Here is a 17606-nt window from a genome sequence, read left to right as displayed (position 1 = left end):
AACCTTGTCCAACCAGAGAATCATTGATTCAACAGAGATTGAGGAACCGAAACATTGACCCTGACGTGATTTGAACACACACCCTTCTGATCTGGAGTCAGACGCGCTACCATTGCGCCACAGAGTCTGTGAAATACTTTTTACCAAAGAAGTGAAGACTGGATGAGGGACACTGTTGAATATCAAGAAAATGTGGACATCAGTTCAGAATACGTTTTCGAGGTGATAAAACATCTAGAACTTGATGAAGAACCCTATCCGATCGGAGAATCACAAATTAAACAAAGGTTGAGGAACCGAAACATTGACCCTGACATGACTTGAACACGCACCCTTCTAATCTGGGGTCAGACGCGCTACTATTGCGCCACAGAGTCTGTGAAATCGTTTTTACCAAAAAAGTGAAGACTGGATGGCGGACACTGATGAATATCAAGTAAATGTAGACATCAATTCAATATCCGTTTTCGAGGTGATATAATACCTAGAACTTGACGAAGGACCTTGTCCGACCAGAGAATCACTGATTCAACAGAGATTGAGGAACCGAAACATTGACCCTGACGTGATTTGAACACGCACCCTTCTGATCTGGAGTCAGACGCGCTACCATTGCGCCACAGAGTCTGTGAAATTCTTTTTCCCAAAAAAGTGAAGACTGGATGGGGGACACTGATGAATATCAAGAAAATGTGGACATCAGTTCAGAATACGTTTTCGAGGTGATAAAACATCTAGAACTTGATGAAGAACCCTATACGATCAGAGAATCAGAAATTAAACAAAGGTTGAGGAACCGAAACATTGACCCTGACATGACTTGAACACGCACCCTTCTGATCTGGAGTCAGACGCGCTACCATTGCGCCACAGAGTCTGTGAAATCTTTTTTACCAAAAAAGTGAAGACTGGATGGCGGACACTGATGAATATCAAGAAAATGTGGACGTCAATTCAATATCCGTTTTCGAGGGGATATAATACCTAGAATTTGACAAAGAACCTTGTCCAACCATAGAATCATTGATTCAACAGAGATTGAGGAACCGAAACATTGACCCTGACGTGATTTGAACACGCACCCTTCTGATCTGGAGTCAGACGCGCTACCATTGCGCCACAGAGTCTGTGAAATCCTTTTTCCCAAAAAAGTGAAGACTGGATGAGGGACACTGTTGAATATCAAGAAAATGTGGACATCAGTTCAGAATACGTTTTCGAGGTGATAAAACATCTAGAACTTGATGAAGAACCCTATCCGATCGGAGAATCACAAATTAAACAAAGGTTGAGGAACCGAAACATTGACCCTGACATGACTTGAACACGCACCCTTCTAATCTGGGGTCAGACGCGCTACTATTGCGCCACAGAGTCTGTGAAGTCTTTTTTACCAAAAAAGTGAAGACTGGATGGCGGACACTGATGAATATCAAGTAAATGTAGACATCAATTCAATATCCGTTTTCGAGGTGATATGATACCTAGAACTTGACGAAGGACCTTGTCCGACCAGAGAATCACTGATTCAACAGAGATTGAGGAACCGAAACATTGACCCTGACGTGATTTGAACACGCACCCTTCTGATCTGGAGTCAGACGCGCTACCATTGCGCCACAGAGTCTGTGAAATGCTTTTTCCCAAAAAAGTGAAGACTGGATGGGGGACACTGATGAATATCAAGAAAATGTGGACGTCAATTCAATATCCTTTTTCGAGGTGATATAATACCTAGAATTTGACAAAGAACCTTGTCCGACCAGAGAATCACTGATTCAACAGAGATTGAGGAAACATTGACCCTGACGTGATTTGAACACGCACCCTTCTGATCTGGAGTCAGACGCGCTACCATTGCGCCACAGAGTCTGTGAAATACTTTTTACCAAAAAAGTGAAGACTGGATGAGGGACACTGATGAATATCAAGAAAATGTGGACATCAGTTCAGAATACGTTTTCGAGGTGATAAAACATCTAGAACTTGATGAAGAACCCTATACGATCAGAGAATCACAAATTAAACAAAGGTTGAGGAACCGAAACATTGACCCTGACATGACTTGAACACGCACCCTTCTGATCTGGAGTCAGACGCGCTACCATTGCGCCACAGAGTCTGTGAAATCTTTTTTACCAAAAAAGTGAAGACTGGATGGCGGACACTGATGAATATCAAGAAAATGTGGACATCAGTTCAGAATACGTTTTCGAGGTGATAAAACATCTAGAACTTGATGAAGAACGCTATCCGATCGGAGAATCACAAATTAAACAAAGGTTGAGAAACCTAAACACTGACGTGATTTGAACACGTACCCTTCTGATCTGGAGTCAGACACGCTACCATTGCGCCACAGAGTCTGTGTAAGACTGTTCTCCAAAAAACTGAAGTCTGGATGTTGGACACTGATGAATATCAAGTAAATGTAGACGGCAATTCAATAACCGTTTTCGAGGCGATATAATACCTAGAACTTGACGAAGGACCTTGTCCGACCAGAGAATCACAAATTAAACAAAGGTTGAGGAACCAAAACATTGACCCTGACGTGATTTGAACACGCACCCTTCTGATCTGGAGTCAGACGCGCTACCATTGCGCCACAGAGTCTGTGATATCTTTTTCTCAAAAAAGTGAAGACTGGATGGGGGACACTGATGAATATCAAAAAATGTTGACGTTAATTCAATATCCGTTTTAGATTTGATAAAAAACCTAGAATTTGAAGAAGGACCTTTCTATTTCTGTCACTATTAAAGCTGAGACATAGTCCGTCTGTTTAATAAAGCTAATTACTTTTGTGCCATTTTCTCGTTGTTGCCTACACAGATATCCGTCACCCCGAGGAGCTCTCGCTTCTTCGGCCTATCGAGGAGAAAAAGAAGAAGAAAGATAAAGACTCGGCTGAGGAGATCTACGACCTGACCGAAGTGCCCCTTTCCTCGGGTACACTCATCACACTTCATTCACACTGCTTACTTGACATACACATTTTATAACCGGGGGCTTAAGACTAAGAAAAAATACAAATCCTTGAATAAACTGCCAAGATGAAATATTATATTAACTGTTTTATTAGTCAAAAATCCCATTTTTACAACTTTGTCTTTTAACTTTCCATTAATTGCAAACTTCGGTATAAAATGTCTAATGTTCTGTCGTTCTTTCAGTATAGTCAGCATAGCAAATCAGATTGACTACATTTGGTAACAATATTTGCCATTTCTGGAGTCATTTTGGCCTCTGATGATGATGGGGTCTGAGACCAGTACTACACAAAATGCTTAATACACACAGAGAGTCAACCTGTAAATCATCCAAAGGTAGCTTGGTGGAGAAGATTAATCAAGTTTAAAATACACCCAAAAGCCATTTTCATCTGACTGTTTTCTTCAGCAGGTACTGTGCATTTTAAAGCAGAAAGTGAGACAAATTATGAGAGAGGTCAGACTCTCTACAAAATCCCTTCCTTGGAAAATTTGACTGTAACCCTCCTACGCTTGCTTTGCAGCATCTCGGCCCTGTCTGTATAATGGCATGCCTGCTCATTTTGCCGACTCACCTCAGATGGAGGCCGTCTACAAGATGCTGTCAGTCACCCAGCCTCCCCCCGCCCCCGAGTTCATAGCCAAGCAGTACCGCGCGGCCAGTGTGGTGGACAAGGCACACATCAACGGCAGGTATGCCTTCACACATATGATGAACGTCTCCTTTATGTCAAGATCAACAACAGTCTGTGGATACACATATAATAACATCATCTTGTTTAGGTTCTGCTGTGGTCACCCACAGAGTAAAAATCTCAGCTAAGTTCTCCTTTTTGTCAGAATGAGCACTGTACTATCCAGCTCACACAGGTGCATATTGTTTGGCTAATTAAGACTTCTCAGGAAGAACGAGAGCTTGCAAACCAATTACCCATGAGGCATGTTGTGTCAGTGGTTAGAGCTTTTTAATCTATATTGCTGGGAACTCTATTGTTTGTTGACAAATGTGCTCCTTTTGTCACCACTTACCACGGTCTTGATAATTGAAGTTGGGTTACTCAACATCATTTTCAGTTTTTACCAGATCATCCTGCACTCACATGGGTTGGCCAGTATACAGTATATATAGTGTATGTGCATTGCATTTAAACTCATGAACATATACTTATTCTCTTTTTCCTCTCAGGTGGTTGGACTCATCCCGTTGTCTCATGCAGCAGGGAATCCAAGAAAATGACAGAGTCTGGCTTCGCTTTAAATACTTTTCCTTCTATGATATAGATCCCAAGGTTTGTGTGAGTGTGTGTGTCCATGTTGTTTTTATAGAGACAGTATGTGTGTCTGGTATTTCATTTCTCTCTTGATTTCTTTCTCCGGCCGTGCAGTATGATGTTGTGCGTCTGGCCCAGCTGTATGAGCAGGCTCGCTGGGCCATCCTGCTAGAGGACATCGACTGCACCGAGGAGGAGATGATGTTGTTTGGAGCTCTACAGGTACAAGACACTGCTGCTGACATGGGAACATATCTGTCAACGGGGATGCAAACACTGAAAACAGCATGTTACAAAAATAAAGTTTAGGAAGTGGGTATTTCCTCAAACATGAAACTCTTTAAATGTCACATATTACAGGAAATAAAATGTTACCAAATTTATATGTGAATATTGTCAAAGACATGTGATTACTAATTTTAAATTTAGGTTGACAAAAATATTTTAATACACTTTAAATGAGTGCATCTCGGGGTTAGAAACTCTGCATTGAAAAAAGGTTGTTGACAAACCAAATGTCAAAAAGCATCAAAACTTAAGCAGTTTGTCTTTAAATGTATTTATTTAATGCCACCTAATCTAGACTACATTATTTGATCAAATACAGGTACATTTACATTCTAAGCCACAATACTGTGTATCATACAGGTCTCAAATTAGACTTGTATGATATTTATATACAGATATTAACAGACCACATGAAATGAGTTTCCCACTCAGTTGCTTTGGCTAAAGACTTTAAGCTATAAACTTCCTTTTAGAACTGATATTTTAAAAAGTATCCAGATGATACAATCACACACATATTGAGTTGTTTTTCCTCCTTTAACACCCAGTACATATTCTTCTCTCTGACACTCAAACTCCTGTAGTACCACATCAGTAAGGTGACTCAGTCGGAGCCCCAGATGCTGAGCTCCAGTGCAGCCATGGACGACCTGGAGTCTGCCCTGCAGTCCCTGGAGGTCAAGATGGAGGGAGAGAGCAGCTCCGCATCCGAGATGCTGGTCAGACATATTGGATGTTGTTTTACCTTAATCTTAATCATTTTAATATCTCATATTTTGACAGTCAGAGATGTGTAATAATTTAAGTAAATTATGTAATGATTTAAACAGACTCTAAGTGTTTCAGCACTTTTTCTCATTTACATGTTTTTTTTTTTCAAAACATACAGAAAGAACCAAAAATAATCCACAAAAAAACATTTCAGAAGAAGGCAAGAGAAGAGTACTCTTTAGTCCACTGAGAAACTTCTTTGTCTTTCATCCAGGAAAACTTGACCGCACCGGATCTCAACGACTACCTGAAGATATTCAGGTGACATTCACTTTCCAACCACCCATCGGCATCAATAACAGATGTTGGCCTCTTTTGTGTTTGATGTGATGAGTTAAAAAAGAGCAAAGCACATACTTTCTGAAAAATAAAAAGATTTTAAGTAGATAACATGAGCAATGTGATTGCATGTTTCAGGCCAAAGAAGCTGACTCTGAAGGGATATAAGCAGTACTGGTTCAAGTTCCAGGATACCTCCATCTCTTATTTCAAGAGCAAAGAGGAGAGCATCGGAGAGCCCATTCAACAGATTAACCTCAAAGGTACTGAATATATTATTACACTTTTCATTATTAAGATATTTTGTGCTATTTCACCAATGTATCATCAGTTATCGATAGGTTTGTACGAATTAGTGGCCAATGTCATATTTCAGCAACCTGTTAATTGTGTATCATCTCTGCTTAGAAATGGCCACATGCTACAGTATAATGTCATGCTTACAAGAAAAGATAAACACACACAAACAGTGCTTTCCTTATATGGTAAAAAGTGAGAGTGCTGCTCTCAAGTCTGTTTTCCTCCTCAGTCTGTGAGAAGTTAATGAAGTCACTGGTAATCCTCGATCAGTACTATAAACCACTGAAGGAACACTGGATTCTGGGCTCAAAGAGGAAATGAAGCATTAATAAAAACAAATATAACACTAATGCAGTTGACAGCATAAATAGAGAAAATTAACTGTGACTCAGCAGGCTTTGTCATGGAAGCTTCGTCCTCGAAGCCTGGCTTAGTGGTCTTGCTTCGTTTCTATGTCCAACCCATAAATGTCATATTTTTCCTGCACACAGGATGTGAGGTGGCTCCGGACGTCAACGTGACGGCACAGAAGTTCTTAATCAGACTCCTGATACCAGCGCCTGAGGGCATGAATGAGCTCTATCTGCGCTGTGAAAACGTGAGGACATGTGTGTGGATATGTGACATCCTGTCATTTCCACCACCTCACTTTCAATACCTCTATCTTTATCTCACCTCGGTGACCACAACCTCACGAGTCTTACTCTCTCTCTCTGCTCTGTGTGTTGGTCTCTCGCCCTCCAGGAGCAGCAGTATGCTCAGTGGATGGCTGGGTGTCGACTGGCCTCCAAAGGCAAGACTCTGGCCGACAGCAGTTTCCAGAATGAGATCCAGAGCATCCGCTCCTTCCTGGCGATGCAAAAGACCAGCTCCGGTTCCCATGGCAACGCACCTACCAACGATGAAGGCATCAACACTCACAGTCTGGTGTCGCCACGCTACCATAAGAAGTACAAAGCCAAACAGGTGCAGCAGAGGTGGAACAGGCACACAAAACAATGCATATAGGACATGTAGTAATCATTTATCAGGAGGCAGCTACAGTACAGACCTATTCGATCGCACCAATCTCTCTTTTACTGAGTACAGAACGTGACATTCAGCAGTGGCCCAAATCTGCAGCTAGAATGAACTTAATCATTAATCACAGTGATTTTGCACAATTGAGCAGTTCTGCAGCTGAATCTCCTGCCCACTTTGTGCATGAGGCAGCAAAAATATAATTACGTCTGATCTTTTACCCTGTGCATATGCTCCTCCAGCTGACCCCTCGTATCCTGGACGCCTACCAGAACGTGGCTCAGCTCTCACTGACAGATGCAGTGATGCGCTTCCTGCAGATCTGGCAAGCCCTGCCCGACTTTGGGCTCTCATACGTGGTTGTCAGGTTTGAAGTTCAATTTGAAGCTTTTCAGAAATGATTGAATGCCAGCTAGCATTAATTTGGGACCATTTTGTCAACATGCAAAGACGGAAAACTAGAGCGATCAATGTTAAAATATTAGTGTAACTCTAACGCAACATAAATGTAGAGATTACTGTTTAAGTCCACAGGCAGAAATTAAGTTTTAAGAAATTAAATTAAGGAACTCAAAACATATTTTGTTTTTAAAAAATGTTTTGAGTTCCTATCAAAAAATCGTAGCTGTTCTAGTCCCAGTCCACAAGACAAGTCCCAGTCAGACATAACTCTGATCCAGCAAGCACTCAAGTCAGTGTCACAAAGTTTTTAAGGATTAAAGTTTGTCTTTCGTCTTTAGAGGAAAGAAGCTGAAGATGTTTTTGCCCAACAGGTTTAAGGGCAGTCGAAAAGACGAGGTACTGGGCATTGCTCCCAACCGTCTGATCCGCATCGACCTGGCCGTGGGTGACGTGGTTAAGACCTGGCGCTACAACAACATGAAGCAGTGGAACGTCAACTGGGACATACGACAGGTGACAACAATACTTCTGTCTGAGCGAGCAGTCTGCAAGGTCTAAACGTTTGTTTCTAGGAATTTGTTAATTAGCTTAAGAGCCCGTACAAAGTTTCTTTAGTTCTTTTTTTAGCTAAGGTTTCCCAGGCGTGTTTCTTCTGCTTATAAGGATATCTTACAAAACATTTGTTAAAACTTAACACAAGGTCAAAACAGGTGAATTCAGGAAAGGTAAAACTTCGGAAATCAAAAAGCATGACCTCCAGCTATGCACAAAGTATTCCTCAAACCAGGCTGCCGATGTACAAGAGTGACCTACCATAAAGTGTTACAGTTCTTACAGTGCAGAGCTGATCTTTAAAAGGAAACCCTAATGTACCTTTCATCTCAAAGGAATCTCATATCTGCTCTTCTATTGCTGTGTTTCCTCCAGGTGGCCATAGAGTTTGAAGGCAACATCAACATTGCTTTTGCCTGCGTGACTGCCGACTGCAAAATCGTTCATGAGTTTATCGGAGGCTACATTTTCATGTCGACACGCAGTCGTGCAAAGAGCGACACGCTCAATGAGGAGCTCTTCCACAAGCTGACCGGTGGCCATGAAGCTCTCTGAGACTAAAACACACAATCACAAAAGAAAAAAACCCACATCAGATCTCCTGGTGTGTCTCAACTGTGGAAAAACGTGGAATTGGATTTTACGTTCCATTCAGGCTACGGCAAAAACATCACAACTGTACAACAAATGGAAAAAATGGGAGAATCCGTTACTTGTGTAAATGTGTTACAACCGACCTGGTCAGTCTATCCAAGTTTTTATATAGTCTTTGTTACACACACACACACACACACACACACACACACACTCTCATAATCTATCAGTGGGTGGATAACATGGTCAAACAGTTCAAGACTCCGGTGGTCCTCATGCTGACTTCCCCTTTACTTCAGGATGGACTGCTGCTGGGCCACACTGCTGGACCTCAGGTCCTGGATCAGCAGGCTTGAAACTCAAACTCATGGCAACGTAAAATCAACAGTTGCATCAGCCAGCAGCAACTTTTCTGTTTCGCTTCACTGCATGTAGACTTGCTGTCGCACAGGATAAAAAGCTTTGCTTTGTCCAGAGCTGCAGACTTATTGCCAGCAGCCACATTATCACAGCCAAGAATCAACAGCAAATAGTAGAAAAACGCAAATAAACGTATAGATAACAAACATTTATTAAAATAAATACAGCAATTCACTTTTCATTCTGTGTTTTCTTCACTCCTTATGGTTCGTGACATGTGGTGGTAATTTCTGTTATTTCCTTACCAGGAAGCTTCTAACCATTTATCTCCCCTCACATGCTGTGTGTCCCCATATCTTACAGTTACAGTTAACAGTTACAGCAATCCGTTAACTAAAACCACAGTGTCTGTATCCTCTGCATTCCTATATCAGTCAAGTGACTATCCACACACACAGTACGTCTTCAAACGACATTTAAAGGCCCAGCTGGTTGTTGCTAGCAGTCTGTTTGCAACAAGAGTTATATATTTTACAACTTATGGTGAAATTATCTTGGTTGTCAATGTCTGCCATAGTTTATTTAGCACTTAGAATACAAAGGAGGGAAAAAAAAAAGCCTCTATACTTATACATATATTGCCAGCATAAATTGATTGATTTGTCATATAAAATAAAATATACCTCCTTAAAGCCGTCCTGATGCTTTCAATAATGACACAAAAATGAAAAGTTTAGCAATTTAGTCCCATTTCGGATGATACCAAGGGACCTAGGATAAGCATCAACCAACCATGGGATGCTAGCACAGTCAGATGAGTCCTGCTATGACCAATGACTCAGCAGTATCCTCTGATGCTACTGCAGTGGTAGGATGCTCCCTGAAACACAGGAAAAAAGTGACTTCAGTGACGTAAATGGCTCTGGATCCAAGTTTTAAAAGAATCTAAACTGAGTGAATCCATGTGATAGTTTTTCTTACTTGTAGGTCTCAGTTTTAAGGCTCGGCTAAAGTATTTAGGGAGAAGTTTTCCCTCCGCGTCACCTGCAGTCAGCAACACACCGTTATCTGACCAGAAGAACTCAATGCCGTCTGTACAGATACACACACACAAAACATATAAGAGAGATTCTTGCCTAAACATACAGACTGAATCAAGTGTAATGAGTAGCAGTCATTAGTGGCTGAGCTTACCAGCGAGAGCTTTGGAGACATCAATATACACAGCGAGATCACAGTCTTTCCTCATGCCTGGTGGAAAAATGAATGGCACCCATTAGTCTAAATGTTCAGATGACTTCTCTCCGTCAGACACACGCACATACATACACACACATCTTACCGCTGATGACGCCTTCCTCCCCTGGCAGGCCCGGTGCCAGGTGGATGTGTGTCCTCCTCATGCGGCTCAGGCCCTGCTGCTGGATGGAGCTCCAGTTGCGGAGGTAGGAGCCATGGACGGCCTCAGCAGGGCAGTCTGGAGAACCAACCAGGACCGGTTTCAGCTCCAAATCCGTTACCTGACCACAGCGATGCATCCAGAGTTAACACAGTATTAAGGAAATGTTTTCTTTTGACAAGAATAAGTGCTAATACACAGAAAATAACTAACCTGCCTGAAGGGAAATCTGAGTGGTATCAGAATACATTGCTTAACTGTTTGTTACGATCTTGTCGTCAAACTACTGTCAGGATAAAAATCCAAGACCAATGAGGGTTTGTACATCCCATGTTCTGCTGACATGTCAATATTTGCAACGCACGACAAAAAAGACAACACAATCAAATGAAGTCAATGTAATCAAAGCTGAAGATGCATGTTAGCACCAGAGTTGGTGTTATTCCCCAATGTTCTTGTTGTACCTTCACTTAGCACCAATTTATAGGACTGAAATATTATATTTCCCTTTTAGACTGATTGTCAGAGGACTAACAGTCTCTGTCATCTGAAAATTTGATTTATATTTTGAAGGTGTAAATTGGTTTATTACATTTGAATGCACTCAGAGTTAATTTTCCTTCTGAAGGAAGTAAATTGAAGTCATTGAAATTGAAGTTAGCTTGTCCACGAGAAAGTAAATGTTTCTATCTCAAAGCAATTTTGGTGTAAATTGAGTATACTGAATATAGAATCTACTCATGGGGATAATACATCCTGGCACGCTGATGAAACTAAATATAAATTAAATATAGATATACCTGTAATGAATGGCCCTGACTGGCTCGAATCTGCAGGCGGCCATCCTCTGGGTGGGGGCAAAGCTTAAAGCGCTGCTTTTCATTGGTGGCCACGACTCTTTCGACGTCTTCCAATGAGTAGGAGCGGAACTGCGGGTGAGCCAAGAGTTCCTCCACAAACATGAGGCCATCTATGAGGATAGCAGTTGACTATGGTCACATTTCCACAATGCATTGTCTCTCTTGTACTTAACTCTTTGCCCTGCACGCTGCATTGAATTACATTTACGGTATGCAAGCATTTTGTGAAACTGAGCATACAGATGTTGGGTTTGCAGAAGCCCAGAAAAGTAAGCCTTAATCACATTATCGCCTTGGTTTTATAAGGTACTTTGACTATTGAGTGGGTAAACATGATTTATTCAAATGAAGCAGCCAAATATATAATTTTCAATATAGTTTTATAGCTGTCAGTTTGAACCAGGCCAGGTCCACACTTGTAATGCTAACAAAGTTGTGTCAGAATTTGTGAAAGTATCAGGGAAGGGACACTTGTGCTACCTGGACCAGGTTGTGAGCAGCTCACCTGTACCCATTTGAAGACCCATCTGGTTGGCTCCATGGCGAAGAGCATACGACATGGCTTTAGACAGGCGGACATCTCTGTCCTTGTAGGGGAGAAGGCGTCAATCAAAGCAGACACACACACACACACACACACACACACACACACACACACACACACACACACTCAAATTCAGATCTAATTATAGCTCTGGTTTAAATATAGGACTGTGACTTTACCATACCTAACAATTCATACTGCCTGCCATGATACAGGGGTGTCATGAGTCAGATATCAGTCTGTGAACTATCAAAGAAATGGGACAATATAAATAATATATAGGGCTCCAGTGTCTCACCTCTTCACCACGACATCCTCTCTTTCTTCTCCCTCCTCTTCCTCCTCTCCCACTGTCCATTTAAATGCAGGCAGCTCAGTTATTCAGATCATAATTTGAAGCTGTTTGATACTTTGCCAATAAATTGTACTTATTTGTAATTCAGCAAAACGTCTCACAGGATCGCACTACTGTAAACAAACGTGCAGCTTCCTGCACTTCCTGTTTAGTGTCAAATGTTCGCCTGTAGGCGGCAATGTGGCGCGCGGAGCTGCGGTGTCCCGGCACCACAGAAGAAGAAAATTCCAATTGTCCTGCAAGAAAACATCACTCAGACAAACAGCTGCTACAGGTAAGAAAATACTCATCATACTTACGAGAAATATGAAGTATCGCAGCTCAGGGTGTATGCTGTACATTTCACGGTAACTCGAAGCTCATGCCGATATAACCAAACAATGGAAAATGCGGTTGATGGGGTGAAAAAATCTGGAATTGTACACAGAGACAGAGCTAAGTTTGCTAACTGGTGTTAGCATAGTTGAGCTGGAGCTGCCTGTTGTTCTCGCTGGACAATCTCGTTTTGCTGCTGTTTGCTATATTTGTTTTGATCCTCACCTGCATGCCTCTGGCTCTCTTCTTCTTCGCGATGAAGAGTGTTTATCACCTGGACGAAGTGGCCAGTGGACTGAAGACGTCGGGCATGTCACCATGGAAACGTAACGTAACAAACGTCACCGGGATGACATGACTCTGAACTGTCAATAAACATCGTTTAAAGAGAGGAAGGAGCCCTACTTCCAGTAAGTGTGCTGTTTAAATGGTTATTTTAGAACTTGTGCCCCAACATCTGTATTTTTCTTTTTAGTCGTCATGTGTTATTGTTATTCTCAACTACTAGTTTACCCAAAACGTGTGAAGGAGGGACGAGAGGATTAACAACAAATGAACAAGTGCACTCAAGAGTGTCCCTCCAGTGGAGAAAACACTGTACCACTAACATGTAGGCTGTGCTCTGGTGACCCACCGAATGCAGCTGATGCCCTTCTTCTTTTCTTTGCCCATCAGACCAATTCTTATTACTTAATTTTCCCTGAGGAACTTAAATGGTAAATAGACTGTACTTGTGTGTGTGTATATATATTTCTGACCATTTAAAGCACTTACTCGTCATCATTCACCCATTCACACACTGATGGCACCTAACATCAGACTAATTAACATTCACACAGTTACAGGAGCAATTTTGGGGTTAAGTGTCTTGCTCAAGGACACATCGACATGCGACTGGCAGAGCCGGAAATCAAACCGGCTCCTCTGATTGAAGGACGACCCCCTGCTCTCCACTTAGCCACAGTCGCCCCAAATTTGTTCAGTGGACAAATACAAGCGATCACAAATTAAGGTAAACTGCTGTGGATAAAACATATGCCTGGGTCCAGACCTTTGAATCGGCCCACTTGTCTGATATAATGGTAATAGTGCTTCTAGCGTGATGGATGCTCGTTTATGACCTGTGTGCGGCTCTCAAGGATGGTCACACTCATGTACTCCATAAGATTTGAATAGGTACTGTTACAACCAAGGCTGCAACATAAGGGAGACAAGACGAGTTAAAAGTACTAAATATACATTTATTTAAAGAACATATAACCAAACTAATGAACAAAACAAATAAGCAGCCGTGTCATCCAAAGAAGAGGAGCCGCCAGCCAAAGAAGAGGGGGAGCCTTTATAGCTGGGACCAAACGAGGCTCAGGTGTCGCTCATCAGTGGCCGATTAACATCCTGAAAGACAAACAGACAGCAAAGAGGACACAGACCCCTAGTGGAAGGGAGGCGTCGTCACAGTGCCCAGTAGTGACAACATGAGTTCTCTTTAAATTCCTCTCAAATGCCAGATTGTTGTTCAGTCGGGCATATACGGTACCCCATGATAATGGGACTGTTTCTTCCTTCTTAGATGAAGACACAACTATAACCAAAACTATCTACACGGTATGCATTTTTTGGTAATTTAGATAAACTGACCCTTTATGGATGTTTCCCCAAGAGAGACAACTGAATGTTAAATTAATTATTTTCTCAAGAAATCACAAGAGAACTACTTAAAAAAAAAATACTTTTCAAGATACTTTATGCCGCTCACCACAGAGCCGTCTGTAGTGATTTATTTCAGTGACGGCAGCATTGTCTCTTTGTGTCTCTGCTTTCTTTCATTTTGATTTCCTCTGTTCTGCTCAGGTGATGGAGTTCCCTCAGCATTCCCAGCAGCTGCTGTCAGCTCTGCGTTCCCAGCGCCAGCGGGGCTTCCTCTGTGACTGCTCCGTCGTGGTGGGCTCATCCCGGTTCCTGGCTCACAGGGCTGTTCTGGCTTCCTGCTCGCCTTTCTTCCACATGTTCTACTCAGACTCTCCAGGGGTCCTCGGTGGAAACGGCAGCAGCTCCGTCACACTCGACAGCGACATTGTCACGTCCGCTGCGTTTGCCTTGCTCTTGGACTTTGTCTACGAAGGCGTGCTGCAGCTGGGCGAGTCTCCGCCAGTGGAGGACATATTGGCGGCTGCAAGCTTCCTGCACATGAACGAAGTGGTGAGAGTCTGCAAGAGACGGCTGCAGAGACGAGGGCCTCTCGCTGAGGCCGACAGCACTCGCTCTGAAGAGGGCGCTGGTGCGAGGAGGGCAACGGAGATGGGGAGGGGGGGTGACGGTGCAGCTGAGCCTGCGGTAGCCATGGCAGGTGATCTCATGAATCCAGTCGCCATCGCAGCACCATTCCCGTCAGTATCCATCATGACGGGGAAAAGTCAGTTGGGGTCTGTGAAGTCTGAACGGAGGACAGGTGGGGGGTCGTCAGAAGCACGACTTCATACTCCTCTGAGCCCTGACCTCGCTGATACCACGCAGCCAGGCATGGACGCCGCTCCTCTGCCTCCAGGCGGAGAGCGGGTGCCGGGCGTCATCACCGGCCGGTCGGCCCCGGTTGCAGGAGGTCATGCCAGGCTGGGGACTGGAGGTCATGGAGAGGTGTCGGCACTCTGCAGCCCTTGCAGCACCACTGAGACATACAGGTACGGCTTTGATTTGTATTTCTAGACTGTGATTTGTTGTTACTAAGAAGCTGTTTAGAGTATATCTTTCTTTCTTTCCCTAGTTACTGCAGTAACCAGCAACCCTCCTCCTCTTCTTCCTCCCTGGTGCCAGTGAGTCAGGCTAGTGGTCGGTCAGTGGTTGCTTATTCCCAGTCAGGATCCACCCTCTCCCCTAGCCCACAGCAGGACGTACCCCGACTGACACGTCATGACTCTGTCAGGAATCCCTTCGAGGCTGGCCACGGAGGGACAAAAGGTGCAGGACAACAGACGGTCACGTTATTCCAAGCATCAGCACGAACCTCACAAAACCCAACGCACTCAGCGCCACAGATCCGAATACAGAACGCCGTGTCGCTCCAATGCCAAAGCTTGGACTTCCACTCTGCTCCTCAGACCCAAACCCTTAAGGGGCCTGAGGGGAATATGACAGCTTCGCCCACCACTAGAATTGAAAGACCTCCTATGGGCAGAGTGAGGACAGAGTACAATGACGGAGAGAATTTGAAAGTCAAAGTGGAGGCCATTGTTATATCTGACGAAGAGCTGGAGGAGGAGAAAGAGGAAAGCAGAGAGAGAGAATCAGTGATGGAAGTAGATGATGAGTTTGAAGAAGAAGAGGAGCTGCACAGTCCTCAGTTTCTCTCTTCCCACCCACAGGGCATCTTACAAATGACCTCCCATTCAAATGACTACTCCTTCCCCCTCTCTCCCTCCTCTTCGTCCTCCGGTGCCGGCCCTTCCTCCCAGGACACTTCCTCCTTCGCCCACATTCCTCCGTCCACAGCTCAGCAGCATTCAGACCCTCCGTCCTACTTCCAGGACTTCCAGGACTCAATGGGGAACTTTGTAGAGGACGTCCCCACGTGTGGAGTCTGCGGAAAGACTTTCTCGTGCACATACACACTAAGGCGCCACGCCATTGTGCACACGCGTGAACGTCCTTATGAGTGCCGCTACTGCTACCGGAGCTACACGCAATCAGGCGACCTGTACAGACACATACGGAAAGCTCACGACCACACGCTGCCCGCCAAACGCAGCAAGGCAGACATGGAGCCCTCCCTGCCACCACAACCACCACCTCTTAGCTAACACACACACACACACACTGTTGTATTTCTATACTCATGCACACATAATTCTTCATTTAAAATTACAAACAGACTACAACATGCAGAGATGAGCTGGTATTAAACAGCCATCTCAGTTGTTTTCAAAAGTGCCTTAACGGCGCACCATTTAATAATATTCGTCCCAAACATGACCCATATGAGATGAATGGTTGTGATTGGCCCAGAAGCATCTGCCAGAGCAAAAAAAAAACACGAGAGCTCGCAGATGTCTTTTTCCCCGTGAGTGCAGAAATAGCAGAATTCACACACGCACACACTCACAGAGTAAACACCAGCGACGTGGCAGTGATACCACTAGTCATTCATCATACTAACACGCTTAATGTTCATGTGTGACTGTCTCCTTAGAACCCTCAAACTTTTTGCTATTTTGCTACTCTTCAAAAATGTAGCAGAGATTTTACAATTTAGGTTTGTAATTTTTTAATACCTTCATCATTATTCATGAGTATAAAAATGATTTAAAACCTTTGTTGTACGACGATTTAGAAGATGTTCAAAAGAGTTTCAACAAGATATGTGACGTCCTACACTTACTGTGTTATATTAACTCAAAACGCAAGTAAGGGAACGCTACTGTGTTCAGGATTTTATTAGTTACACGAATTGTAATTCGTATGACTGCCTTTTCAGTGTGTGACCAGCAAAGTTTGACAGATTGTAAATGAAGTAGCGTTGTACTGTCTAGTGTTTTGTTTACAGGATGAAACTATCAAAGCAGATACCTGCACCAATTCTACAATTCGAATCAGAGTGTGCCATTTTATAACTTGTAATACAAGCTTTTTCTTGCATCAGTTTTAATGAAGCCACTTCATCAACAGCAGATGGATACAGTTTATTAAAGAGAATATTAACTGTGCCAAAAGGTCTTTTCTCTGTCTCCTGTAATCACTACAGTAGTAATTACTGCAGTAAGAAGTATTTGATTAGGAATAATTCCTAAGTGAGGTAGCTGACCCAGAAATGTCAGTGGCAGCCAAATAAACCGATTCATTTTATATGACCACCAATTTATACATTTCCAGGATTATTTACATGATTGTACTGTAAATTTGGTCAGATGATTTTAGCACTGTGGCTCTTGTTCTTCTTATAATCTTGCCACATATTTCATAGACGTTGTTTAGCATTCTCAATCAGGGTCAATTCAAAGTAGTGAATGGAAAACAGGTTTGATTGTTCAGCTACTCATGGTACGTGGTAGTATTGCAGTGGAAGTGAGAATGGAGTAAGTCAGGTTGGGGATCCACCCTTTGTGTGTTTGGCTTTTCTTATTGCCCATGTGACCTTACCCCCTGTAGTGTTTTTCCTGTAATGTGATGAACAGTAAGAGCACACACAGTAATTATATTTTGTATACTCAGAAGGGACGGTTGAGTCAGTGATCATTTCATCCTCGTGTCATGGTGTGCAAAATCTAAATGTTACTTTGTGAATAAACACTGTGTTCAAAAGAAACAAAGTG

At 43.0% G+C, this 17606-nt stretch overlaps 3 protein-coding genes and 9 non-coding genes across 13 annotated transcripts in view; 2 read left to right on the top strand and 10 right to left on the bottom strand.

Moving 5' to 3' along the window:
- fermt3b (FERM domain containing kindlin 3b) overlaps positions 1-9071 on the top strand; it is a 55069-nt gene extending 45998 nt beyond the window's left edge. Inside the window, exons 1-13 of one of the 2 annotated variants that reach the window (XM_076104025.1) lie at positions 3189-3281; positions 3369-3405; positions 3518-3686; positions 4180-4282; positions 4379-4486; positions 5137-5271; positions 5538-5584; positions 5741-5865; positions 6394-6500; positions 6647-6868; positions 7165-7289; positions 7696-7837; positions 8252-9071. In XM_076104025.1, the coding sequence (XP_075960140.1) occupies positions 3544-3686; positions 4180-4282; positions 4379-4486; positions 5137-5271; positions 5538-5584; positions 5741-5865; positions 6394-6500; positions 6647-6868; positions 7165-7289; positions 7696-7837; positions 8252-8431 (1437 nt within the window). In that variant the 5' untranslated portion in view covers positions 3189-3281; positions 3369-3405; positions 3518-3543 and the 3' untranslated portion in view covers positions 8432-9071. Of the gene's footprint in view, positions 1-2835; positions 2953-3188; positions 3282-3368; positions 3406-3517; positions 3687-4179; positions 4283-4378; positions 4487-5136; positions 5272-5537; positions 5585-5740; positions 5866-6393; positions 6501-6646; positions 6869-7164; positions 7290-7695; positions 7838-8251 lie in introns of those variants that run through there. The other variant, XM_076104024.1, reaches the window with a different exon arrangement.
- On the bottom strand, positions 56-127 carry trnaw-cca (transfer RNA tryptophan (anticodon CCA)). The gene has a single exon. It is a non-coding gene; the product is annotated as a tRNA-Trp (tRNA).
- Positions 556-627, bottom strand: trnaw-cca (transfer RNA tryptophan (anticodon CCA)). Its single transcript has one exon. It is a non-coding gene; the product is annotated as a tRNA-Trp (tRNA).
- trnaw-cca (transfer RNA tryptophan (anticodon CCA)) lies at positions 806-877 on the bottom strand. The gene has a single exon. It is a non-coding gene; the product is annotated as a tRNA-Trp (tRNA).
- Positions 1056-1127, bottom strand: trnaw-cca (transfer RNA tryptophan (anticodon CCA)). The gene has a single exon. It is a non-coding gene; the product is annotated as a tRNA-Trp (tRNA).
- Positions 1556-1627, bottom strand: trnaw-cca (transfer RNA tryptophan (anticodon CCA)). Its single transcript has one exon. It is a non-coding gene; the product is annotated as a tRNA-Trp (tRNA).
- Positions 1801-1872, bottom strand: trnaw-cca (transfer RNA tryptophan (anticodon CCA)). Its single transcript has one exon. It is a non-coding gene; the product is annotated as a tRNA-Trp (tRNA).
- Positions 2051-2122, bottom strand: trnaw-cca (transfer RNA tryptophan (anticodon CCA)). Its single transcript has one exon. It is a non-coding gene; the product is annotated as a tRNA-Trp (tRNA).
- Positions 2295-2366, bottom strand: trnaw-cca (transfer RNA tryptophan (anticodon CCA)). The gene has a single exon. It is a non-coding gene; the product is annotated as a tRNA-Trp (tRNA).
- Positions 2545-2616, bottom strand: trnaw-cca (transfer RNA tryptophan (anticodon CCA)). Its single transcript has one exon. It is a non-coding gene; the product is annotated as a tRNA-Trp (tRNA).
- On the bottom strand, positions 8657-12161 carry trpt1 (tRNA phosphotransferase 1). Its single transcript, XM_076104031.1, has 7 exons — positions 11932-12161; positions 11595-11676; positions 11030-11199; positions 10173-10350; positions 10025-10081; positions 9812-9922; positions 8657-9710 (listed from the first exon to the last, which is right to left on the bottom strand). Exons 1-7 carry the CDS (start codon positions 11989-11991, stop codon positions 9688-9690), a joined length of 681 nt encoding a protein of 226 aa, XP_075960146.1. The 5' UTR covers positions 11992-12161; the 3' UTR covers positions 8657-9687.
- On the top strand, positions 12143-17603 carry zbtb3 (zinc finger and BTB domain containing 3). The gene is made up of 4 exons (XM_076104026.1): positions 12143-12262; positions 12566-12713; positions 14155-14981; positions 15065-17603. The coding sequence occupies exons 3-4, from the start codon at positions 14158-14160 to the stop codon at positions 16095-16097; spliced, it is 1857 nt and encodes a 618-aa protein (XP_075960141.1). The 5' UTR covers positions 12143-12262; positions 12566-12713; positions 14155-14157; the 3' UTR covers positions 16098-17603.
- Positions 17604-17606: the final 3 nt, after the last annotated feature.

This window comes from Anarhichas minor, unplaced genomic scaffold (assembly GCF_050575085.1).
Source record: "Anarhichas minor isolate MPS153535 unplaced genomic scaffold, ASM5057508v1 ptg000028l, whole genome shotgun sequence".
Classification (NCBI taxonomy): Eukaryota; Metazoa; Chordata; class Actinopteri; order Perciformes; family Anarhichadidae; genus Anarhichas; species Anarhichas minor.
This window is presented reverse-complemented; position numbering and strand designations above follow the sequence as displayed.

What these genes read in the sequence shown, in the direction of transcription:
- trpt1 (XM_076104031.1), bottom strand. Translation starts at nt 11,991, where the DNA reads ATGGACAGTGGGAGAGGAGGAAGAGGAGGGAGAAGAAAGAGAGGATGT. An exon ending in GTCAGGGCCATTCATTACAG is followed by an intron (nt 10,351 to 11,029) that starts GTATATCTATAT and finishes CGCTGTGGTCAG; the next exon opens with GTAACGGATTTGGAGCTGAA. An exon ending in TGTCTCCAAAGCTCTCGCTG is followed by an intron (nt 9,923 to 10,024) that starts GTAAGCTCAGCC and finishes GTATCTGTACAG; the next exon opens with ACGGCATTGAGTTCTTCTGG.
- zbtb3 (XM_076104026.1), top strand. Translation starts at nt 14,158, where the DNA reads ATGGAGTTCCCTCAGCATTCCCAGCAGCTGCTGTCAGCTCTGCGTTCC. An exon ending in AGCACCACTGAGACATACAG is followed by an intron (nt 14,982 to 15,064) that starts GTACGGCTTTGA and finishes TTCTTTCCCTAG; the next exon opens with TTACTGCAGTAACCAGCAAC.